The sequence below is a fragment of the Myodes glareolus genome, chromosome 8, assembly GCF_982192425.1.
Source record: "Myodes glareolus chromosome 8, mMyoGla1.1, whole genome shotgun sequence".
NCBI classification, from domain to species: Eukaryota; Metazoa; Chordata; class Mammalia; order Rodentia; family Cricetidae; genus Myodes; species Myodes glareolus.
This window is the reverse complement of record NC_142033.1, coordinates 30,151,336-30,176,788: the sequence shown is the minus strand read 5'-3', so window position 1 is coordinate 30,176,788 and position 25,453 is coordinate 30,151,336. Positions and strand designations below refer to the sequence as shown.

At 44.8% G+C, this 25,453-nt stretch overlaps 2 protein-coding genes across 2 annotated transcripts in view; one reads left to right on the top strand and one right to left on the bottom strand.

Annotated features, from left to right (window-relative positions):
• Positions 1-8,570, top strand: part of Polr2b (RNA polymerase II subunit B) — a 43,293-nt gene extending 34,723 nt beyond the window's left edge. Inside the window, exons 22-25 of the mRNA XM_048446332.3 lie at positions 1,593-1,706; positions 2,020-2,180; positions 7,470-7,665; positions 8,285-8,570. Of these exons, the coding sequence (XP_048302289.3) occupies positions 1,593-1,706; positions 2,020-2,180; positions 7,470-7,665; positions 8,285-8,374 (561 nt within the window). The 3' untranslated portion in view covers positions 8,375-8,570. The remainder of the gene's footprint in view (positions 1-1,592; positions 1,707-2,019; positions 2,181-7,469; positions 7,666-8,284) is intronic.
• The window catches only part of Igfbp7 (insulin like growth factor binding protein 7), a 58,090-nt gene continuing 41,128 nt past the window's right edge, over positions 8,492-25,453 (bottom strand). Inside the window, exons 2-5 of the mRNA XM_048446352.3 lie at positions 16,453-16,562; positions 10,871-10,987; positions 10,177-10,303; positions 8,492-8,745 (exon numbers count right to left, since the gene is read on the bottom strand). Coding sequence (XP_048302309.2) covers positions 8,726-8,745; positions 10,177-10,303; positions 10,871-10,987; positions 16,453-16,562 — 374 coding nt within the window. The 3' untranslated portion in view covers positions 8,492-8,725. The remainder of the gene's footprint in view (positions 8,746-10,176; positions 10,304-10,870; positions 10,988-16,452; positions 16,563-25,453) is intronic.

Sequence of the window (25,453 nt, the reverse complement as noted above, 5' to 3'; positions counted from 1 at the left end):
AGCAAGTAAGGGTGAGTGTTACAAAGCATGAAAACTTGAGTTCAGACCTGAACTCACATGATGGAAGGACAGAACTGATCCTTACAAGGTGACCTCTGATCTCTGCATAAATAAATTAAATATATAAATAACCCAGGTGGGGGAGTTATAACCCCAGTGCTTTGATGTGTGTGGAGACAGGAGAATCACTGTAGCTTGTTGGTCATGAGCTCAGCTTCAAGTTCAGTGAATGAGACTTTCTCAGGGGAATATGAAGAATGCTGGACCAAGAAACTTCATGTCTTATTATCTCTGTTGCCATGATAAATAAAGCATCACGACTAAAAACAACTTAAGGAAGAAAGGGTGTTTTAGGGTTTCTATTACTGTGGCTAGATACTGTGACCGTGGCAACACTTAAGGAAAACATTTATTTGGGTGGCTTGCTTACAGTTTCAGAGGTTTAGTCCATTATCATCATGACAGGGAGCATAGTGATGTGCATAGGCATGGTGCTGGAGAAGGAGCTGAGTCTGCATCTTGAGCCACAAGCAACAGGAAGTGAACTGTGTCACTTCACTGAGTGTAGCTTGAGCATAGGAGACCTCAAAGCCTACCTGTACAGTGACTCACTTCCTCCATCAAAGCCACACTTCCTATTAGTACCTCTCCCTTTGGCTTGCCCAATTTGTTTTCTTGTATGCCCTAGGACCACTTGTTCATGGATGGTACCATTCCTAGTGGACTGAGCCCTCCCATAGCAATGACTAATCAAGATAGTGCTTCACAGGGTGATCTGGAGGCAGTCCCTCAACTGAGGCTCCTTTCCCAGATGACTCTAGCTTGTTTCAGGTTGACAGACTAGCCAACACACCTGATGATCTCTTTTGGCCTCTATACCTGGATGTGTATTCTCTTCCCATACACATACATACATCAATACACTCCGTGTATTTGCATATACAAAAATTGCAGTTTTGCCAAGTAAGAATTTTTGCATAAGTACCTTGTGCTAGCGGCCATTGGGACTCAAGACAAATTTTTTTTTCCCAAGATAGAATACATACAGCTTTTACATACATTTGTAGTAATAGCAGCTAACTCTTTTCTATAAGTGAGTTAATTCATGGATGGTTTGCTCAGTATGGCTTTAGGAATATTAAAATTTTGGTATCAACTGTATATGTATCTTTCAGGGAAAGTTTTTCTGGTTTTGGGTATCTTGTTAAAGTAGAATAGTGGTAGTCTAACACATGAATGTCTGTTTATCACTTAATGTCATAAGCGACTTAATGACTTGTCATTTTAAGACATTAAGATTTTTCCTTGAGTACATCAGAGGTGTTTGGGCTTCTTGATGTCTTAGTAAATGATCTCACATGGTCCCATGGATAAGACTTGTCTTAGAGAGCTTTTTAGCCTTTTTTTGGGGGAGGGGGAATTACTTTGTTACAGATATCTTAGGTAAAATATTAATAAAATGAATCTCAATGTATCACAATTTTTATAATAGGTTTTAATTTTAAAATCTTTTCTTCTATAGGAAATATTTTATTAGTTGAGTATATCTTTATTGGTCTGTAATTTCTCTCACATATGCTTTTATTCCAAAGGTCTCGGCTAACAAAGGTGAAATTGGTGATGCCACTCCATTTAATGATGCTGTCAATGTGCAGAAGATTTCCAATCTTTTATCTGATTATGGCTACCATCTCAGAGGAAATGAGGTATATTGACTATCACAAACACCTTGTTATGTGTAGGTAACAAGCACGTTTTGTGTGGTGTACTTTGATTCTTTAAAACAAAGCCTTTTACATGTACAAGTCATTAGCATGCAACATGATGAAGTTTCACAAAGTAAACACATCTGTGGGTCTAAAACCCACACCGAGGAAAGAAATTACCCAGAAAGTCCCCTTCCATCCCAAGGTAACTAGTTTAGATTTATGTAAATAGGAGTATAGAGTATGTGCATATGCATTTTTGAACTTGTTTAATATTTTTAGTTAAATGCAGAAAAACCTGTGTTTGTTTTAGGTACTCTACAATGGATTCACTGGTCGAAAAATCACATCACAGATTTTTATTGGCCCCACTTACTACCAGCGTTTGAAGCACATGGTGGATGACAAAATTCATTCTCGAGCTCGGGGACCTATTCAGATCCTTAACAGACAGCCCATGGAGGGCAGATCTCGGTAAGGGAGCTGCATCGTCCTCATTATGTATTTAACTAGCCCTTTCACCTGGGAATGCTAAGCATGTTTAAAAGTAGACGGTGCTTTACTGGCTGTGTTCTGTCGTCTGCTTTAACAGTTACCAGCGCGTGGTGTCTGGTTCCTCTGCTTATCCCTCCTCCCTCACACTAGCCCCTGATAGCATGATTCTTTTCCTTCTCTTTCTTCTTTAAAGTCAGGACTGAACATTCTAGGCAATGCGCCAGAACCTCCACTTATCTCTGATTATGTTCAGAAAATCCCGTCATCATATAACTTCCTTTGTGAAGCCTGAGATGTGGCTGTACAAGAGTGGCCATCGAATCTTTATGTCAGGACCCTTAGAGAATGTAATCTCAAATTTAAAATGTTTATTTAAAAACAATGGTAAACCTATTACATATTAGTATATGTTTAATGAAAAATCAAAATATTTCTTTTTATTTTATTTAAAAAATTTAGTTTTCATTTTACATACCAACCCCAGTTCCCTCTCCCTACCCTTCTTCCGCGTTCCCCCTTCCCACCCCCAATCTGCTCCTCAGACGGGGTAAGGCCTCCCTTGGGGAGTCAGCAAAGTCTGGCATAACAAGTTAAGGCAGGACCAAGCCTCTCTCCACTGTATCAAGGCTGAGCAAGGTATCCCACCTTAGGGAATAGGTTCTAAAAAGCCAGTTCATGCACCTGGGATATGTCCTGGTGCCACTGTTAGGGGCCCTCCCCACAACAGAACAAGTCACATGATGTCACCCACATTCAGAGAGTCTAATTGGTTCTCTTGCAGGCTCCCCAGCTGTTAGTCCAGAGTCTGTGAGCTCCCACTAGCTCGGGTCAGCTGTCTCTCTGGTTTTCCCCATCATCATCTGGACCCCTTTGTTCATATGGTTCCTCCCTGTCTTCAGCTGAACTCCAGGAGTCAGCCCATGCTTGGCTGTGGGTCACTGCATCGGCTTCCATCAGTTACTGGATGTCGGTTCTTTGATGACAGTTAGGGTGGTCACCAGTCTGATTAAAGGAGAAAACCTATTCAAATACCCTCTCCACTATTGCTAGGAGTCCTAGCAAAAAATCAGTATGTTTCTAAGTAAGCTCAGTGATAAGAGTGACATTGGGGTGTGTTTCTTTAGTGAACTAGAAGGTAGCTTGGTTCTTCTACTTCTAAATTAGTTCCGTTGCAATATTTTGCCTTTCCCTCTCTCTCCTCCCCACCTCCCTACTTGTCTCCCCCACCCCATTTCTTCCTTTTGGTAGGGTCATGTAGCACAGGCTAGATTCAAACTCCTTTGTTACAAAGCTGTGGCTGGATCTTCCTGCTCCACCTCCACACTTTTGGTACTGTAGGTATGTGCCACCTCTCAGGCTCAATATTGTATTTAAGAAAAGTATTTTTATTATATTTATGTATTTTGTGTGTAGGTGCGTGTAGGCCGTGTGAGTGTGGAGGTCAGAGAACCTTGTAGGGATTTAGTTCTCCTTACCATGTGGGCCCTGGGGTTGGAGTGCTCAGACTCGGCAGCAGGCGCCTTGACCCGCTGAGCCGGCTCCTGCCACGGACCGGCTCGGGGAGCCACTCAGACCGTGGGGGAGTCAGGGCGAAGGACGGGAGATTTCAGGATACGGCGGAGGAATTGACAGACAGACCACTCTCAATGTATTTGAGACATGCTGTTGCGTTTTTACTTACTTCAGTGCAGGATTATATATTTTTTTACAGCCAAAGAACTTGGCAAAGCCATACATCATCAAATCATAAAACAGAAAAGAACAGCATAAAACAGTTTACAAAAAGAATCTTTGAAGATGCTTTGACTTGGGCACAAGGACTTCTGCTTTCTCATATTTTGTAAAATAAATTTTTTCTTCTTGCCTTCAGAGAGACCACTGCCCTTGAGCTAGACCATCTTTATCAGCTTGCAGGTGGCTGGTTGATTTGAGCTAAGTGACCATGTGTGCCTGGGTGAGAAAGAAAAAGGCTATTATCTCCCTGGGAAAGCTTTCTGCTAGGAAATTTCTAATACATAGTCTTGAATCTCTCTGAAGTTTACTTTATATCACTAACCTCAACTCTCCTCCCTTCTCAATTCTCAGGCTCAGATATTGTCAGCTTAGGTCTTTTTCTTCCATAAGAAAGGTTTCATAGGCCTTCTATTTACAACTGTACATATTTCTCAGGCAAATGCCCAAAGCTTCTAAGGTTTTTCCTAGTAAAATTAACTCCTTTTGTTCCACATCATCAAGGAATTGTCCTAATGATGATTCTGCCAATTCCCAGAACTGGCTACTTATTTAAGGTTTTAATTAATAGTGGAGCAGAATTCAAAAATGTCCTCAGCAGTCTTGTTTGTATCCGCGCAGATCCCAATCCTCCAGCAACACTTGCCTGCCTAGTCAGCATTTCTGCTACACTGGCGAGACAGCTGTGGATGTAGCAGTCTCTGGCCCAGTATTGTATTTTTTCATACTTAAAGTATTTGAGGAAATCTGATGTTACTTAGATAGCTGATTGGAAAAGGGAAGAATATTATTTTTGATGCTTTATTAAATTGAAAAGCTACTCTAGTATCTTTTTATTTTTATTTTTGAGCCAGTGGAATTCATGGCTTAGCTCAGCCTCTGTTCTGTCTGAGAAGTTGTTGGTTTTTGTTTTTTATGCGATAGTGTCCTTTTATATAATCCTGAAAGGCCTGATATTCACTATATAGGCCAAGTTGGCTCCGAATTTATGGCAACCTCCTGCCTCAGCCTCCTAAGTGTGAGGATGACAGGTGTGCACCACTGTGCTTGGGGATTGGTGGTTTCCTTTTTGTCGTGTTCCCACCCCCAGCCCCCCATTGTGCGCATGCGCACATGTGTCTGTGTGCACCTCCCAAATAGTGTGAGTACTGGCAGCACACCAGCTAAATTAGTTTCTTTTTTAAAAATTACTTTAGAAGCGTATGGGAGTTTTGCCTGCATGTGTGTATGTGCATCATCTGCATGTCTGGTGATAGCAGAGGCCAGATCCTTTGAAACCGCAGCTGCAGGTGGATGTCTGGAACCACACCCAGGCCTCTGAAAGAGCAGCAAGTGCTTTAACTATTGAGTCATCATCTCTCCAGCTCCACCAAGTTCTGTTTATTAAGGGATAGTTTAATGAAAAATTTGAAACCTTACCAGTGGATGTTTTTCTATTTATCTAGTAAGATCATTGGTTTACTGGGGATGTAGGTTAGTGCTAGAGTCTTTGGCAATGTGTAAGGTCCCGAGTTTAATCCCCAACACTGCCGCCTCTGCCAAACTGTCACATGCATCACTTTATAGCATAATCAGATAATTTGGGAAATACCAATTTACTGAATTATAGATTTTGCAATGTTCTATTCCACACACACACACAAAACAAACCACACTTGTAAATATACACCACTGATGTGCAAGGTCCCAAGACTGAGAGAAGACTCAGTGGTTAAGAGCATGTCACACACTTCCAAAGGCTCCGAGTTTGGTTCCTATTACTCATGTGGTGGCTCAAATCTGTAACTCTGGCCCCCTCTTCTAGTCTCTGAGGGCACCAGGCGTGTAGGCAGTACTCATGGTACTCACACACAGATGTAGGGTACTCAAACATACACATCAAAAACAGAGTACCTCCTAAATATCACCAAATATCTAGGGGTCAGGTTTACCATATTGCATTTTTGTTTGTTGGTTTTTTATTTTATTTTGAGACAGGGTTTCTCTCTGTGGTTCTGGCTGTTTTGGAACTTGAATATATGTAGACCAGGATGGCCTGCTTCTCAGAGTGCTGGGATTAAAGGTGTGCAACAACATGTAGCTTTATTGGATATTTTTAAGAAAGCTTTGTGTAGTCAGGATGTAAATAAAGGCATGGCTTGCAATTGGTGTATCTCCTAAGTTCCTTTTAAATATTTCTCAGTTTTAATTTTACATCGTGTGTGTGTGTGTGTGTGTGTGTGTGCGCGCGCGCGCGCGCGTGTGTGTGTGCATGTCTGTCTGTGCACGTGTGCGCACGCGTGTGTGTGTGTGCGTGTGTTAGAGGACAACTCTCTGGACTCAGTTTCCCTCTCCCACCATGTGGCTTCCAGGAGTTGAACTGGATGCATCTTTACCCACTTAGCTTTCAGGAGACCTTGGGTTCAGTTGCCCTCAAACTTTTTTCTTTGAATTTTATGAGTTGAGGAAACTTGATTGTTGGTCCTGGGGAGAGCTTACTGTCTGGATGCGCTGCTTGCACCCCAGGCCTGTGACTTCCTGGTTTCTGTAAGGAGGTAATTGCATTTGGACGCTTAATGAGATTTGGAGTTTGAGGCTTGGGTAGTAACACTTTATGGCATTATTTACTTCTAGCATCTGGGAGCTTTTCTTTTCATGACTGTAGTAGCTGTTGATCATTGTGTGAATAAAACCTTTGAACTAGAGAGTACAAACTGATGAGAGTCTAATTTTTATCTGTCCATCTGCTGTTAGCTGTACAGACACGTCTAAGGCTGTTCCTGTAACAGGCAGGGTAAATGCTCTCTACCTCTGTTCATCAACTTTCAGAACAGCAAGTTCATTACGTAGCATTGTTTGAGGTTGACTAGTGAGGCTTTGTTGTAGTAATTTGTTGAGTAGTTCTTGAGTTCACAGGTGCATGTGTTACACTAGGGAGGCCATTGTTATACGCGTGTGTGGCTGTTGAGTGCATGTCACTTGGGGAACCTGTAATCATTCACCTATTCACAAATACAAATACTATGTACTTGTGACTGCACTCACCATTTCTGGCTCAGTTGCGGGGGATCCCTTATTGAGAAGCTGTTTTATTTAGATTGTCTGTTTAAATTCATTTTCAAGTGTAGAATTGAATTCTAGAAAGTTAAATGATAGCACGATGAGCCTTTGCTTTGTACTGCACTGTGTTTGATGAGGAAATTGTATGCTGTACTTGGGCACGTTTTCTACTTCATTTGGAGACCTTCTGATGTATATTGAATGATTGGCTTTGCTCCTCCTCACCAGGCTAGAGAGGTTGCTAGGGCATAAGAATCAGAACTTGATTCTGTACTACTACTACACTTGTCTTTAGTCACAGAGGCCTTGATAAGAAAAGATAAAAACAGGGCTAGTGAGATGACTCAGTGGGTAAAGGTGCTTGTTGCTAAGCCTAATGTTATGATTTCAGTTCCCAGGAGAGAACTGACTTCTACACATGTGCAGAGACACTGGCATTTGCATATGTACACAATAAATAAATAAGTACAAATCACGCTCTTGTTTTCTTATTGACAGTGATGGTGGCCTGCGTTTTGGAGAAATGGAACGAGATTGTCAGATTGCCCATGGTGCAGCACAGTTTTTAAGAGAAAGGTTGTTTGAGGCATCAGATCCATATCAAGTTCATGTTTGTAATCTTTGTGGAATAATGGCAATTGCTAACACTAGAACTCATACATACGAATGCAGGGGCTGCCGAAACAAAACCCAGGTACGTGTACACTTTATTCTTTTTGTTTAGCTGTTCTTATGGTGGAACAGGCTGGGATTTTCAGCTTTGATAGCAGGTCTCTAAGATTACTAGTTTTACAAGGAAAGATAATTTGACTTTTCTAAAACAAGCTTAAAAGCAATTTCTCTAAGCTGCTCATCTCTGAAATAGTAAGGTCTTGCAGGAGGAATTGTAAGCAATTTTTAAAATATGCTTATTGAGTATATTTTGCTTGTATGTATGTATGTCTGTGCACCATGTGCATGCGGTGCCCAGAGGCCAGAAGAGGGCATCAGATCCCGTGGGACTGGAGTTACAGGTGGTTATGAGCTGCTTTGTGTTTGCTGGGGATCCAATCCTGGTCCTCTGGAAGAGCAGCAAGTATTCTTAACCAATGAGCATCTCTTCAGCCCAACCAAAATTTTTTCTTAAGCCTTTACTTAAAATTCATCAGCTAGGAAGGGTGAATATTGTTTGTTGGCTTTAGAAAGGAGGAACTACTAAGACCTGCTGGGACGGAGACTGAGGCACAGGGCGTTTGCATTTCTCACCTGAATTGCAGTAGAGGGTGGGGTCTTTAATACAGTTTTGCTGATTACTGTTTCTTTTCTCTCTGCAGATTTCTTTGGTGCGAATGCCTTACGCGTGCAAACTGTTATTCCAGGAGCTTATGTCCATGAGCATCGCGCCGCGCATGATGAGCATCTAGTCCTGTGGGCTCACGGCGAGACGCTGTAAATATCACTGTGGGACACTCACAGCGAGACACTGTAAATATCAGTGTCTTGTTTCTGCGATCGTTGTTTTAAAAAATGACAGAATGTACTACTGTTGTGATAAGAATTTTATTTGTTTTGTTTAAAGCTTTGCATGCTTTTTTGTAAATAAACAAATTTTTGTAGATAGTCTTGTAGTGTTATCTTTGATTGTGTAAAACCGGCTGGATGTAATAAAGTGTTAGTGGATGAGCTTAAAAGAAACTTGTCAGGCAAGAGTAGGGTTAGAGTTGTCAGCTGTCTGGAAGCACTTTTAGCTACATAGGCTAATGTGTTTTGCAGGTTTATAGCTGAGCACCTTGACCTGTTTAAGAAAGAAATAAAAATTAGTTACATCCATGGACATAATTGGCAGATTGTCAGTTTCTAAATCAATGAAAATGTTAAATTATGTGACTAACGGGCAGGGGCATGGTAATGTGCCTGTAGACCCAGTATTCAGGAGGAGGATTGTTAAACCTGGAAGTTAAGGGCTAGCCTGGGCAATGTAGGGAGACCTCCTCCACCCGTTCTCTCACTCTTATTTCTCTTTTTTGTTTTACTGTTTTTTGTTTTTAAGAAAGAGTCTCATTATGTAGATCTGGTAAATCTTGAACTCATGACTCTCCTGCCTCTCCTCCCAGGTGCTGAGAATTTAGGCATGTGCCAGAGATCTCATCCTTTCATGAAAACAAACAGGGCCTAAGGGAGCAGCTCTGCAGTTAATAGCGCTGGCTGCTCTTCCAGAGGACTTGGGTTCGATTCCTAGCACCCACATAGTAGTTCTCATCTGTCTTTAACTCCAGTTCGTCGGGGGTCTGATGCCCCCTTCTGGCCTCTGAGGGCATTGCATGCACATATCACAGACATACATGCAGGCAAAACACCCATACCACATTGGGGGGGGGTGTGTGGAGAAAACAAGCACGGGAATGAAGGACGCGGGAGTAATCATAAGGACACGCCAGAGTCCCGTGGACTGGAGCTGTGTGGGTTTACATGTAAGAGCCAGTGCTGCTGTATGGTCATGTGTGAAGGGTGGAGGGCTTTCCCATAAATGTGCAAACCCACGGAGGCGAAGGAACTCTGCAGTCAGGTCACTCAGCCTCAGGAGGGAGGGCGATGCTCCCGAGCTGAGGTGTCACTGCCTGGTCTAAGGGAGTGCCCAGTCAGACAGCATTCCAGTAGAGCAGTCTGCTCCTAAAGCAGCACCCTGGTGACACGGGAGGGTGGGTTCTTTGGAGGAAGCTTTATAGCAGTGAAATAAAACAGAGTTGAGTATTTGCCAGCATGTTCTCCTGTCTCTTTTAAGATTTATTTCTTATTCATGCATAATGCGTTTTCTATGAACACGTGCCATACATGTGTGGGTGCCTATGGAGGCCAGAAGAGAACATAGCAACCCCTGAAGCTGGAACGTGGGTGCCCAAAATGGAACTCAGGTTCTCTGGAATTGTGGGACATGTCTAGTTTTTTTTTGTTTTTTGTTTTTTCTTAAAAGCTCAAAGTGAAGGACGAAACTGACCACAATGACTTCCTTTTAAGTGGATATCGAGGAGGAGGCAAAGGCAAATGCTACATCGACGGGAGTTACAAGCCACCCAGTCAGGTCTGAGTTTCAATTCTTCGATGTGAGGTGAGGTGGAAGCTGCCCAACCATAGGAGTCCTCAGCCACGTCGTCGTGGGGGCATGGGACCTGGTGAATGCCTAGACCTGATGCCCTCACCACTCAGTTTAAATGGTCAGATGATTTACCTTTCTTCACTGGTATTTCATGTAAGGCATCAACCACTGTAATTTTGGCCGACGCTGAAGCCTGTCCTTGGGAGTTGGCTGCATGGCACTCGTATTCTCCAGCGTCTTCCTTACTGAGAGGAGATACCTGTGAAAGACAAAGGCTCTTTAGTTCTCTGTGGAGGGCTCCTCTTCCCAGTGGCTTCCCCCGTTACATGGGGGGTCCCTAGGATGAACAGAGGGTTGGAAGTGAGCTGCTATGAGCTGGTGTAAAGTCCTGTGTCAGGGCCTGTGGGGCTCTCATATCCGATTGTCACGGGTGGCTCTTGACCACAATGTGAAAGCTGAAATTTGGTTAGCTGCGCATACCTGCTGGAGGGAAAGCCTTGCTGGGTGCGAGGATCTGAGTAAAACCCACAGGACCAGAGGTTAAGTGAAATCACATACTTGTTAACCAATAACCAAAATCAGTGCTTAAACCATTTAGTTCTCTGTGAGGATTCTGTTTCGAACTTAGGCAAACAGAATTCTTATTTTTTCCTAAAACAAAGTAACTTTAGCTCCTCCATTATTTCCCGCGTTTGTGTCTGCAACACCACGCCAGGGATGCTCCCAAGAAATGGGAGGAAATAGTCTGGGGCAGGTGACCTATGACGTGTGCCAACTCCTGTGTCCACTGCTGAGAATGAAGCTGTTGCCAGCTCTCGGTACTCACCAGCACCCAGCCAGTCACTTCATGCTTTTCTGGACCACCGCGGGTCTGGATAGCCAGGTTTTCCCGGTCACCAGGCAAGAGTTCTGTCCTTTGAACTCCAGAGTGGTCCCTTTTTACCTGAGAAAACAGAAGGAGAGACTTGGTTCTCTGCAGAGAAACATCAAGTAGGAAACACCACATCCTAGACCACACCAGACTGTAATTCGATGAAGCCAGCGATCGACTCGGACCCTTCCTTTCCTAGTACTTAGGAAACAGTTGTTTCTTCCTGGCAGTCTCACTTCAGCAGTGCTGTCTTTTGTCTGGAGACAGGGTCTCACTATGTAGCTTTGGCTGGCCTGGAAGTCAGAATGTAGACCAGGGGGATCTGTCTGCCTGTCTCCCAAGTGCTGGGATTAATGGCGTGCACCATCACACCCGGCTTTTAAGCCCCACTCACTAATGCCCTTGGACAGTTTGCTCCTTGGTTCTGAGCTTTATTTGTCTTCTGTGCCATGTCGGACTGGCAAGTTGTCACCCAGTGCTAGCTTGATGTTTGGGACCTTCCTGTAACAACTTCATCGAAGAGAAGCAGAAGCTGAAGTCCAGAGCACAGTCTCCGACTTGCTGTGAGGGTTAAGGAATCATAAAACAATTCCTGAAGACCCTAACCCCAAGTCGCATGTTGCTGTGATAAAGCCTGCCTGTTTCTGTTCATACCACGGCTAGATGCAGAAGGCTGTGGGTGAAGGGGAAATTCGCTTCCCTTGGTGTGTGGCTAATCCTTACTTCACATCTGTCCTTTCCCACCTATTTTAAAGGTCAAAGTATGTTAATAAGAACTCTGGAAAATATGTAGAGAACATAGGGGAAAGGCCCTTTCTTGGGGTAATGCATTTAGCAGCTCAGTTTCAGTATAAATATTTTAAGGCTTGTGGTAACGGAATTAAAAAAGTACATGAAGCAATATTCTTTAATTCCATCTAGGCCTCTTTAAGCGCAAGGGCAGTGTTTATTTTGATTGTCTTTGTAATGAGACGGCCGTACAGCGTCAGGTTCCTTTCTTTCTATAACAAAGTGCATACTCATCTTTTTCTAGGCTTCCCCTCGCGTTCCCTGAACGCTGGCAGAAAACGAGGTATCTAATGTCTCGAATGAAAGCTATGAAGACATGCACAGACAGGCATTTTTTCCCTTGAATCCTCCAAGCTACTGGTGAAACAGCTTATGTTAATAAACTAGGTACTATCTGGGGAGAAGCATTTTACCGCCAGAGCCTGCAGAATTCAGTATTGGGTAGACAGGGCCCAAAGCGTCCCCGTAGCTAGCTGGCTATCCAGTTCAGCTCACAGGGAGCTCTAGGTCGAAAAATAGGGTGCAGATCAATTGAGGGAGACACCAATGTCACCTTCTTCCCCCCCTCAAGGATTCTTTGAAAAAAAATCCCATTATTCACAAACCGTCAACTGGGGGAGAATTAGAGAGCCCGTGAGGTCATTTATGCATCTAGCTGTCCTATTTTAATCTGTTTTGCAGGATCTCTCGACACTTAGCTCAGGTTGGCTTCAGAGTCACCACTCTCCAGTCTCAGTCCCCCCAGGACGTACTTCATGACACCTGGCTCTGAGTTTGGTTTGCTTACAACAGATTTTTCCAGAATCTTGTTATTGTAAATAAGGGACAGATTTTAAAAAGTGCCAATGACTCCAGAACTCTATACATCTTTGGATGTGGTTTCTTGTTAGCACTGTTCTTTTAATTCTCATTGATGTACGTACATGGGAGGTTGGGTACCGCTGGAGGCCAGAATCTTTGGATCTCTCAGAGTTGGAGGCAGAGACAGTTGTGAGCTACCTGACGGGTGCTGGCACCAACTGATACCCACAGTCCTTGCCTTCTTAGCCCTCTGGTTTCTGCTCAGACTGCTGGGATTATGACTTCTGTCGGTGCACATGTCCAACCTCTAGTAATCTCTTTTATCCAGACCCTGCTTCTGTACGTAAACCAGATCTGAAACAGAATGTGCTCTGAAATAGGTCTGAATTCCCAACAGTTTGGCTGCAGGAGCGTGGGGAGGCAACAACTGGCCTCAGCGACTATCTGGGTCAGTGACTTCAGATATTTTGTCATGGCCCAAACAAAGAAATGCTTTTTTTTTTTTTTTTGGCTTTTCAAGACAGGGTTTCTTTTTTTTAAAATTGCTTATTTAAAGAAATAAAACATAACCATCTCAGAATATACTATAACAGTTCAGTTTATTTTACTTACTGCATATTAATGTGTTTACTTTTGTAAGACATGGTTTCCCCATATAAGCCAGCCTGGCTTCAATCTGTGACCTTCCTCAATCTCCCCTAAATACTGTGGTTTAATGCACAAGTTTTAATGTCTGACATATATTATCTTTTGTTTCATTTTGGTTTTAAGTTTTTTTGAGACAAAGTCTTAGGTAACACAAGCCAACTTCAAACTTGCTATGCAGTTAAGTCTGTCTTTGAACTGAGTCTCTTGCCCCATCTGCTGAGTATTAGGATTATAGATGCAAGCCTCCATGCCCAATTTATCTTTTAAAAGAACAAGTTAATGCTATAAACAAACTATATTTCCAATAAAATATAGGTATTTTCTTTTTTCTTTTTCTTTTTTATTGAGCTGTGTATTTTTCTCCACTCCCCTCCCTTCCTTTCCCCTCCCCTTCTACCCTCTCCCATGGTCCCCGTGCTCCCAATTTACTCAGGAGACCTTGCCTTTTTCTACTTCCCATGTAGATTAGATTCCTGTATGTTAAGATAGGGTTTCTCTGTGTAGCTTTGGAGCCTGTCCTGGAACTAGTTTTTGTAGACCAGGCTGGCCTTGAACTCACAGATTCTCCTTCCTCTGCCTCCCGAGTGCTGGGATTAAAGGCATGTGCCACCACTGCCCAGCACAAAGCAATGCTTTTTAAAGTACGTTGGGATTTGGGCTATATCACACTGTTATATGATACCTTAACAAGAAGTAAATGTGATGCTTTGACACATTCTGAGTTCTGGTTTTTATTTCTTATGAGAACACCGGAAGCAATTGCTGTATTAGTTCCAGGTCTCCTTGACGGGTTGTATGCTGCCGTTAGGAGCCCACTGCTTTGGGTCCTGTGTGAGGCACGGCACATTGCAAAGGTATAGGCAAATCCCTGGAGCTTCCCACTTTGGTATTTGCTCCTTGCTAGTTACCGAAGAAACATTTTTTTTTAAAGACATGTAGCCCAGGCTTGCCTTAAACTTGTTAAATAGCTAAACTTCTCATGACCTCCCTGCCTTTACCTCTTGAGAGCTGGTATTACAAGGCATGTGGCACCATGTCTTGTTTCTGTCATGCTGGGGATCCAACCCGGGGCCTCACACATGCTGGGTGACTCCCACAGAGGACTGGTTCCTCCCACAGAGGACATGGCTTAGAGCACACGCTAGGCCCTAAGTTTAACCTCCAGCATCACAAAAATAAACAGTAAAACAAGCACTCGGAAACTTAAAACTTTTTTTTTTTTTTCCAGTTCCTTCTCTCCAGTCCCCTAGCCCTAGCTCCCCTCCTCAATGACTGGTGTCCCTAGGAAAACCTGTTTAGGCCGGCACCAACACTCTAGGTGTCCCTAGGAAGACCTGTCTACTCAGGCACCAACACTCCTGGGTGTTCGGACCTGTCTACCCTGGCATCAGCATTCCTGGGCGGAGGGACTCGTCCATGCAGGCACCAATCCTCCAAAAACTCCCAAGGCATTCTCCTGGAATGGTGTGCCCTTTGCTGGGGTGCTACAGAGCCAGAACTGAAGGAAGGCTTTATTCTTTGCAAGATTTGGCAACAAGGCTATACTTATGGCCCTAAAGTCACCCTGGCCTCTCATTTGGTAAATTCTTGGGGACCCATAAAGAAACAACAAAGCTTCTTACCAGAATCTATCAGCCATTGCCCCCGCTCCTTCCAAGCCCCTGGCCTCAAATAAGCATTGGGGAGCTTCAACTTGATGGGGAAAAACCTAGATGAACGAACACATTCATTCTCCCGACCACATTGCTGCCATGCCTAGCTGACCCTCCACGTCTCGTTCGTTCCAAAGCACAGTTTAGAGAGGCAAAATGCCATTATTCCCTTTAACGGAAGTTCCAGCTGTGAAGGACGGATGTACTAGAACTGGGTCATCAGCTTGTGCTGGAACTGGGTCACCTCTGCCTACGCCATCCATGGTCCAGGCGTTTCCTGCTAACTGCTCTCAAGCCCCGTGGTTTCGAAGAGGCCGAATCCCTCTGGCCACACGGGGGCGCCAGAGGCTGCCAGGAGACGCGATGTGGTCTAAGTTCTCACCAGGCAGCTGGGGAAGCTTTGCTGCCTCTGAGGTCTTTAAACTGTGATGGTAATTCCGCCCACTGTGGAGGAGGACGCTTTCTAAGGAGAAAGGGAGGCTGACAGGGTGAGAATGGAGGTCAAGAATTCCAGTCCTGATCCCGTCAGGATGTCCTTATTGGAATTACCTTATTTTTCTTTTCTCTCTATATTCTCCCTCTGTTATATGAATTAAATTTCTATACAGAGACTTCTGACGATAGGGCCAAACCCCTTCCCAGAGTCTGACCAAACACTAAACACACAAAATCATTGACTATTGTCCATTTTTGTGTGTATGAATGTTTGCTTGAATGCCTTTGTGTGCCACATGGGTGCCGGATGCCTGTGGGGATCAGAAGGTGTCAGATGCTCTGGAACTGGAGTTACAGAAGGTTGTGAGCGGCCCTGTGGGTGATGGGAATTGACCCCCAGTCCTTTGGAAGAACAGCCAGTGCTCTTAACCACTGAGCCATCTTTCCAGCCCCAGGACTTAGATTCCTAATCATTATGCTGTAGTCTCCTCTTGGTGGTGGTGGTGGTAGTGCGGGGAGTGGGGGGATTTGTCATCTCACCACACGTACATTCAAACCCGCACCTACATACACATGTGTGCAGGCACCCAGAGGGTGTGTGTTAAGATTCGAATCTGAAATTGCCCCCATAGAGTCCTGTTTTGAATGTGTGCTTCCAGCTGGCAATGCTATGTGGAGAAGCTGTGGAACCTTTAGTAGGTGAGGTCTGGCCCGTGGGCGTGAAAGGTACAGCCAGGCCTCTGCCCCAGCTGCTTTCTTCTTCCTGGTCTCTTGCCATAGGAACAGCCCCTGCTCTTTGGTCCTGCCACAACGGACTGAGGGATGCCCCACCATGCCTTTCCTGCTGTGTAGACTGTGACCCTCCAAAGCTGGAAGCCAGAATAAACCTTTCTCCCCTTCAGTGACTCTGTCAGGGATTTTGGTGGCAGCCATGCAAAAATAACTAACACAGTGACTTTGGAGGTTTATCACGATTCTCTGAGTTTCTGAGACTCCCTGTTTGGACACTGTTAGCTAATAAAATCAGGTTGGGGACAGACGGAGGTCAGGAAAGCTATCTGCTAATGTAGAGGTGGTATCGGTCGCCACAGGCGTCCTCTCTGAGGAGCAGTAGGCAGTGGTACGGCCCGAACTGTGCATTCCTACCGCCCTGGCCATGCAAGAGACGCTCCCCAACTTGCGGGATGTTTTCCTGAAGCCTGTGCTGCTGACCTTGTTCCAGATGAGGACAGGGGTTGGGATTCCGATGACTTCGCAGCTCAAGTACACTTTGGCACCAGTAATGTTCCAGATGTCCTTGGGGGGCGTCACTATGGAAGGACCTAGGAAAAAAGCCAGAGAGTCAAGCCTATCTTTCAGGCAGTATCCTAGGGCATAAATACTTGGTGATGAGGCCCTCCCCTCTGCGGCGGATTATCTCAAGTGCATCTCCAAGGCCAGACTAACAGACGTCTTCCTGTCGCCAGATACTGCCCTCTTCTTAGGGAATGCCAGAATTGGAAGAGGCAAACCAGCAAACGCAACAACAAATGCAATTAGTAAGAAAAATCTGTTGCTAACAAAATTGTCTTCCTTTCCCCAGCCGAGTTTAAATGAGTTTTATTTCACCAGCTGCGTTGCATTAGCTGGGATTTTTCCATTAACACAGAGAAATTTCAGTTCTGAAATGCTGAATGTTTCCCTCTCTGTTTACCAGCATCTTTACTGGGAGGAGGATGCTAACAAGCAACCACTCTTGTATAACAAAAGGGAAAAAAGTCTAAGAGGTCACTTGAAAATGCTGAGAGCGCCCAGGCGATCTTGTTTGTGTAAGATCCGGGAGGGCTGTCCTGTGAACTGGGAGGAATAGAAGAGTGGGGTATCAAGAAAGGTGGAGAGAGGGTCCTGCTACAGTGGAGAAGGCAGCTGCTCAAAACAGTGGCTGCCTTCTTTTGGGACCAAGTCCCCAAAGAGAGGGCAGGAAGGGACCAGTTCCAGGGTTCTCAGTGCCTGGGTTCCTGGCAGGGGGCATTGGTATAGAGCAAGATACTCCTCTTGGCATGTGCTGAAGAGAGTGGGCAGGTCTAGGGCCAGCCAAGAGAGACCAGATGATACCTCCCCGTCCTCCGGTTCTGGAACACAGGACTTACTCTTCCTACTCCAGCTCCCCGTGCCAGTAAAAAGGCCCTTCCTCAGGATCAACCCACAGCGGGCATCCTTTCTGCTGTAAGGGTGTATGGCTCTCTGTCCCTGTAGTTGGTAAAGTACGGTCCATGAACCAAATATGGTTTCCTTGTCCTGTCTGCATGGCCTCCAAAGAATAATCACTTCAAATGTTTGGGAAACATGAGAAGGACACTGGTTTACGGTGTCTAAAAACTGGAAGAAATTCACGTGTAACGTCCATAAATGTCACCGGACCAACCTCATCCACTGATCCAGAGTGTCTCTGGCTGCTTTGATATCACCCTGGCAGGATCACGTGGTTTGTATTCCAGACTGTGTGGCCTAAATATTGGCAATCTGGGTCTCAACGGGAGGAATTTGCTGATTCCTGCTTTAATCAACCGGAGAGAGTGTCTGACGTGTGAATGGGAATCATGAGAATGCCTGAGAACTTTGTCCTCCACAGTGTCTCTGGAGCCAATACCAGCAAAGTCACTAGAGCTGATTTCTGGTTTGACCCTAGAACTCCCCCTTTTGAAGTCGACAGGTATGGAAAGAGCCTCGCTTACTGCTCCTTCCCCCCAAGGGGCCAGCTCCCCAGCACTGTTCTAAAAATTTAATTTTAAAAATGACATTTATTTTCTTATTTTGTGCATGTGTACATGTGTCCACACAAGGTAGAGGTGGACTTTGAGGGTATTCCTCTATCCTTCATTTATTTATTTTCTTAAATTTTATTTTATGTGCATTGTTTTTTTTTTTTTTTTTTTTTGCCATGGGTGTCGGGCCCCCTGGAACTGGAGTTACAGACAGTTGTCAGCTGCCATGTGGGTGCTGGGAACTGAACCCGGGTCCGCTGGAAGAACAGTCAGTGCTCCTAACTGCTGAGCCATCTCTCCAGTCCTCTATCTTGTTTCAGTGAACTTGAAGCTTACCAGCTGGCTAGACGCGCTGGCTCTGAGGATCTGCCGCTCTTGGTGCTGACAGCTGCACCCACAACGTGTGACACAATGGGTGGGTGACAGAGATCTCAACTCAGGCCCGCACGCTCGCGCAGCGGACACTTGGCCACGGAGCCATCTCTCCAGCCCACACTCCTACTTGGTAGCGGAGCAATCGCTATTCCCCATCTACTAATTCTGAATGCCAGATTTCAGCCACCAGGGCCCCTCAGAGAGACTTGGGACAGTGCACCCTGGAGGGGACTCAGAGCTGGGAGCCTGGGTTCCCACAGAGGGACAGACACTGCTGCAGAGCTAGACTCTGCCTTCCCGGATGTTTGGTCCGACTTCTGGAATGAGGAAGTTAATTATTCCCTCTGCCTGTGGTCTTCCAGCCTAGTTAGATATCTAACTACAGGGTCATCTTGCTCCGGGGGCCTGGGAAAGGCACAACCTTCTCCTCTCGGCCTGGAAAGCTCTCTTGCACAATCAGCACTCCCAGGACATGGAGTCTCCCCTCCCAGCGTCTATTTCCAGCGCATACTAACGTCCTGAAACAGCAAGGAAATGACCCCAGTATGCAAGATTTTCCCACTCATCTCAAGGATTAGAAGCTTTTTTTTTTTTTTTTTTGGTAATCTCTTGGGATATTTTTATTATTTCTCCCTTTGCAAGAATGTGCCAAACAATTACAGTTCCAAAAGCTCTAAATGCATTCCATGTTCCCTTCTCTACAGATTGTGGGCCCCAGTAGGAAGTATACACCTTGGCTGGCATGGGCAACAGCGCTAGGCTGTGTTTACATGTATGTTTCTGGCCTTGTCTCAGACATTTCCTAGTTTGAATGCCCTGTTATAGAACGTGGGACTCGCCCTCTCCCTGGCTTCCTCTGGGCTTCTGAGACCCCAAGGCTTGGACGCCACATAACCGGATCTGGCTGGCCTTTGAACTCCTTTCTCCCACCTCTGTGAGCGCCCCCTGCTGCTCTGTCCTCCCCACACAGGCTGAGGCATCCTGACTCAGACCTCAAGGGATCACAAGGAGGTTGTTCTGGGAAGACTATAACAGTATGCCAAGGCTCCGCGGAGCTCGAGGGACCGGGAAAAGCTCCCGTAGCAAAGCCTCACAGGAACGGTTCTATTGTAAGGATATGAGTGTCCGAGGTATGCACCCTGCATCCGTCTTCCCCCAGTTACCGCTGGGAACACCAACCTCCATTAGGAGGGGAAAAATGCCAGCATGGTATCCTGTCAGGGGTCGAGCACACTGACCACAGACCTCTCGCACACTCTTCAAGTAACTGTTCTTAATCTTGTTGTTTTGAGACATGATCTCCCTTATGTAGCCCAGGTTGGCCTGGAACTCATAATTCTTCTACCTCAACCTTTTGAATGTTATTATTACAAGTAGGAGCTCTGTGCCTGAGCTTCATTTTAATATGATTCACTGTAGCAAGGCTTTCTCTGTGTAGCCTTAGCTGTTCTAGAACTTGTTCTAAGGACCAAACTGGCCTTGAACTCACAGAGGTCCACCTGCCTCTGCCTCCCAAGTGTTGGAATTAAAGGTGTGCACCACCATCATCCAACTTGTTTTTTTCTTTTTTTCTTTTTCTTTTTCTTTTTTTTTTTTTTTTGAGTCAGGGTTTCTCTGTAGCTTTGGAGCCTGTTCTGGAACTAGCTCTTGTAGCCCAGGCTGGCCTCGAACTCACGGAGATCCGCCTGCCTCTGCCTCCCGAGTGCTAGGATTAAAGGCATGTGCCACCACCACTTGGCTATTTTTGTTTTTTGAGACAGGGGTCTCACTACATAGCCTTGGCTGTCTGAAACTCACATGTAGACCAGGCTGGCCTCTACTCATAGAGACCCACCTGTCTCTGCCTCCTAAGCACTGCGATTAAAGGTGTGGTCCACCACGCCTGGCCATGCTTTGTATGTTTTGAGTCTTGTTGATAAACGTGGGCCGAATGCTCTAAAGAGCCCTGTTCTCTTCCATGATCTTTGTATGTATGCTCTCTCCAAGTAGGTTTTTGCTTAATCTTGAACTAGTTTTTGCCTCTGTTATGATATACAGGTCCTTTCCCCAAAGGCCATCTGATTGCTTCAGCACCATGTTGAGAAGACCAGATTTATGCTACTGAATCACTAGCAATGCCCTCTGTGTATCCATGAGCCACACAAGTGTGGGTTTGCATCCGGACTCTCTAATCTGCTGTCTGTGTGACCTTGTACTTGTAATAGTGGTATATATACTTTGGAAACCCATTATGCTAAAATCAAAGTACTAAAGAAAGGCAGGGCAGGGTTATTATAGTGACCTTCCTCCAGTTCCCTGACTATTCTAAGAAATAGAGCCTTCCTGGTGAAACACAAGTTCATTAAAACCATCTGAGTCCAGGATATCCCAAATCAAAGCTATCACCAGGAGGTTCACAAGTGGGGAAAACTACATGTGAGCTCCTCTTGGAATACATAAAACAACTTTATTTGAGTGGGAGGGGTCCACATGTAGATTATTTAAAAACATTAATGATTTGTCCACTTCACTGCCAGACCTATCTAGAATTCTACAAGTTCTCGATAATTAAAGTTGGTACAATTCCTGACGTAGGGGGCGGGGACCAAGGGTGGATGTCAGCATCAGTTCTTGGTACAACACTGACCAACAACCTTGGTGCAAATGACCTTGTTGGACCAAGGCTGGACTCAGTAAGAGTTTAACAAAGAGCATCTAAATTGAAAAACACCCCACCTTACAAAATGATTTTCGGAATCCACGTGTACTCTTTGGCAAAGGAAAACCCTATCAAGTAATGATTAAGTAATGAAATAATCAATAGCCCTTATAGTAGGTGGGGGCAGGTTGTTCCCCCTTGTCTTTGTGTTGGTAGAATCCACAGGTGTTAGAATTCTTCCCATTGACATCGCTCAGGGCTGATACCATGGTCTGTCTACCTATCAGGCTGTTTAGACCTTTGCTGCTTCCTGCTCTGGGAACTATAACTGGAGGTTTCTTTCCCACCTGCCAGTTCCCAAATAACCACTTGGAGGCTTAATATTAATTACAAACTGTTCGGCCTATTAGCCGAGGCTTATTATTAACTAACTCTTACAACTTAAACCAACCCAATTCTATTATTCTATATTTTACCACAAGGTTTGTGGCTTGTTACCTCATATCTTGCTTCTCCAGTGGCTTCTGGCATCTCCCAGACTCCACCTTCTTTTCCCCTCTATCTTTGCTTGGATTTCCCCCCTGGTTCTATTCTGCCTGGCTATTGATCAAAACAGCTTCTTTATTAACCAATGATAAGAACACATATTCACGGCATACAGAGTGGGAGGGTCCCACGCCAGGGAATTTACGGGAATAAGGAGAGGAAGTGAAGAAGCAGATCTCATTCCCTACTTCAATAATGGAGACTGAACTCTCATACATGCTAGGCAAGCACTCTACCACTGGGCTGTATCTGTAGACATTGTCTAACTTTTTCTTTTGAGCCAGGGTCTAATTAAGATGTCTAGACTGGCCTCAGACTCACTGTGTAACCCAGGTATGTCTTGAACTTGGGATCCTCCTGCCTCACCCTCTTCAACAGCTGGGATTAAAGGCCTGCATTGCAAGGGTGGGCTGGGAAACTGCTGCTAAAGGCAGAATGTAGATTATAGAAAGACTGCGGTGGCAGTGAGAAGAACATGGGGATCACTTCATGCTGACCCAGGGACACCAGCAGGGTAAGCCTTGTGTGGAAGGAGAAGTTGACCCAGAACAGCTGGCCGATGTGACAGCCCCTCCCCCAAAGCACACAGGCCCTCACTGCACACTGGAAAGCCACACCACTTTCAACAATCATCTTCTACTTGTGTATTCCGGAGTTCATTTCCAGAAGGTTCTGTTCTGCTTAAGCTCAACGACTCTTTACAAACAACTTCTCTTTCCACTCTATCTTTCTTCTAAGAAAGCCAAAGAAAATATAGAATTTATTTCTGTCTCAAAGGATAAAGACATTAGAAAGGAAGAAAGGAAGAAAGGTAAAAACAAAGAAAGAAAGAAAGAAAGGTTTCAATTCATCCTGAACTGGTTTTCTGACATAAAATTCTCAAAATCAGTTTTCAAGGCCAGTTCATGAGTCACAATATTGGCGTCTAAGTCATCCTCCGTGTCTGAATTCCAACTAAAAAAAGAAAATCCCAGATTTTTTCAATGCATAGGGACAAACCCAAGATAAATCTAACTATTTACTTATCCACATTTCTGTTCCACTAGGAATCTCAGGGTGGTAAACATCTGTCTGGCAAATATTCTGTCTATAGGATGACTGACTGCCCACTGTCCCCCCTTTCCTTGCTCACCCAGGCCACTCCAGAAAAGAGCCAAGCTGCCACAGCGCTGCCAAGCATGAGGAAAAGTCCACCACAAGGCTTTCCCAGCCACAGGCTCATCCATACATCACCACCTCAGATGCCTGTGTCCTAAGCAGGCTACACCCCTTTGCTCTCCTACCTGAGTGACTCAGTTAATTCTCATCCAATCTCCTTTGCTTCAAATAATGCACACCTATCTTTCAAGTTCATTTCTTGAAACCATTATTGCCCTCAAATCTTAGGTGGTCTTTTCTTTTGAATCAATCACTCTTTAAAGGTAAAGAAGAGGGATGGTGGAGAGGACAAGGGGAAGAAAAAAAACTGAAATGAGAAAAGACAAGCAGATCCTCAGGGAATCTGTAGGAAGGGCTCATTTTCTACATTGGGAAGAGAGCTAAAATTCAGTTAATAAATTGGTGTCACTTTGGAAGCTCCTAGAAGCAGTTAGACACCTCCTGTAGGTTCTCTCTGCATCTCTATTGTTCCCTCTAATAATGGTCCAGACGAGTGACTCAGACTACAGGGTTACTTTAGGAATATTCCCTTATGATCCAAGAGTAACTGTGTCCCAAGATGCCACCAAAAGCATAGAGACGAAAGAATTACAGATGGGCAAATCTGCATTTGGAACATTACAACTTGGTTCTGCCGAAGCCAGGAAAGGCAGTTTTCACAAACCACACAGATGATACAGAAATGCAATTAATTTCAATGTAAGCTGATTTTATATAAAGTCATAACAGAGGACTTAGAGCTAAATCTCATCATCCTATAAAAAGCACAGAGAGGGATAATGCTCCAGAAGTATGTGAACAATCTCAGCCTCTTGCAGAGCACAAAGCCTGACACATGACCTGAACTGTCTCCAACACAACAAGCTCTCCTGGGAGGAGAATGTTTGACTCCACATGACTTTAGACAAACCCCTGAGCCATGTCTACAAAATATGAAGTTAGGGCTTCTTTGAGGGTTTTGAAGTGAGTGTGCCTATCATGAATGCCACAGAATACAGCAAACATGCAAGACATTTTCTGGGTCTACTGCCTGGCTCTGGAGCTCTTAATGCAATGCAGACAGATTGAGTAGATTCCTCTCCCTGCCCAAGTGCACTATGCATGATGTTAATCCAGTTCACTCTCTAGGGGTTGGAAAAAACCGGAACATACAAAGTGTCATTTAGTACCTAGTCAGATAATTTTTATAAAATGTCTAAAATGGCTGAGTAGACGTCAGAAGCTTGTCTTGAGGCTGAGACTATAGTATACATCACCTAGAAGATGGCCGAAATAAAGTTCTCACCTGCCAAATCCATCTTTCAACATCGCACTGGGCTATGAGACTCTGGCTTTACTCCATTTCTCACTTCCTCCGTCATCTCTGACTCCCCCTCTAACAGTTCCCTCTTCCTCTTCTATCCAAGCTCACTTTCTGCTCCCAGCAGTCATGTTCGCCCTGACGTCACTTTCAGAACTTTTGCCGACACTGGCACAGGCTCACTTCTTCCTTCTCGTCTCTTGTCTCATCTTTTCCCTTTATTCGAAGGCTGAAATCTCACCTCCCTGGAGTATCTTAAAAGCTGCTGTCCCCACATGCTTCATCTCTAAGATCCTGTTGAGTTCAGAGCTCACCCCACAGAGCCTAGCACATCACTGTCCTCTGATGCTTTCCTGGCTGGGCTCACGAGGATGCCAATGTTCTGATGGCATCCGATCAGCTGGCTGATCAGCCATCATGATTTTGTTTAATCTTCCACTTGACTTTCTGTTGTAGTATGCTATGCTTTTTGGCTATTTCCCACTAACCGGCCAATTAGTACATATCGCCAGAAGATAGAAATAATTTGAACATCCATCACTCAAAGCAAATCTCACGGGGAAGGGCAGCTCTGTTGAGGAAAAAGGTTCGTGAACCATCCTCACATACAAAATAAAGCATTCTGCATCCCAGTGGTTAATATTTTCACATTATGCTGCCCACTGTGTATGTAAACAAGGCTCACACAGCTGAATAGTAGGACTTCTCTAAGGTAGGATAGTTTGCAAGCCACACTCACTTTGACTCTTAATGATGCCGGGACCTAGAATAGCTCATAGGGTATGGGCAATCATACCAAATAAGGGGAAAGTGGGGCTCAAGGAAGATTTAACACTCCATACATGGAGGAGTTCAGACAATCTGGCAGAAGTCCCTAGATTTGAGATGAGATTCCCATAACACACCCAAGGGGGAAGAGATGAGACAAAAGTTCAAAATGGGAAAAGAATAGAAGGAAGGCGCTATGGCCAAGAGGGGGAAGGGGATGCAGCAAGTAGAAGCTTCCTGATATTAAGCGAGGGGAAACAGCAACTGTATAGCTAATTAAAGAGCAGAGCCATCTGCCAAGGCAGGCCATTTTGGGAACTTCCAGAGGTGGGTATGGGAATCCAGCACACAGCCTCAGGGGGTCAGTTGAGGTCAGCAAGGGGAGCAGGCAGTACGATATCTTAAGCAGCACAGACCATGTGTACCCAGGGGTTCAGTTTAAGGAAAATTCCTGCGGTTAAATAACAGTGAGGACTAGTCATCAGCACGGTGGCCGGCGTAAGGAAAGCCCGGCGTAAGGAAAGCACCATTACTCGAGAATGATGGGCCCTGCAAAACACTCTTTCGTGGGAAGAGTGCCTAGAGTGCTTCCTTTTTCCTAGAAATAACCTACTGGGGGTGGCTCAGCATGTGAAGACCATAACAAAACGCTAGGACTACCTGGGGTAAGCACTCAATATGTAT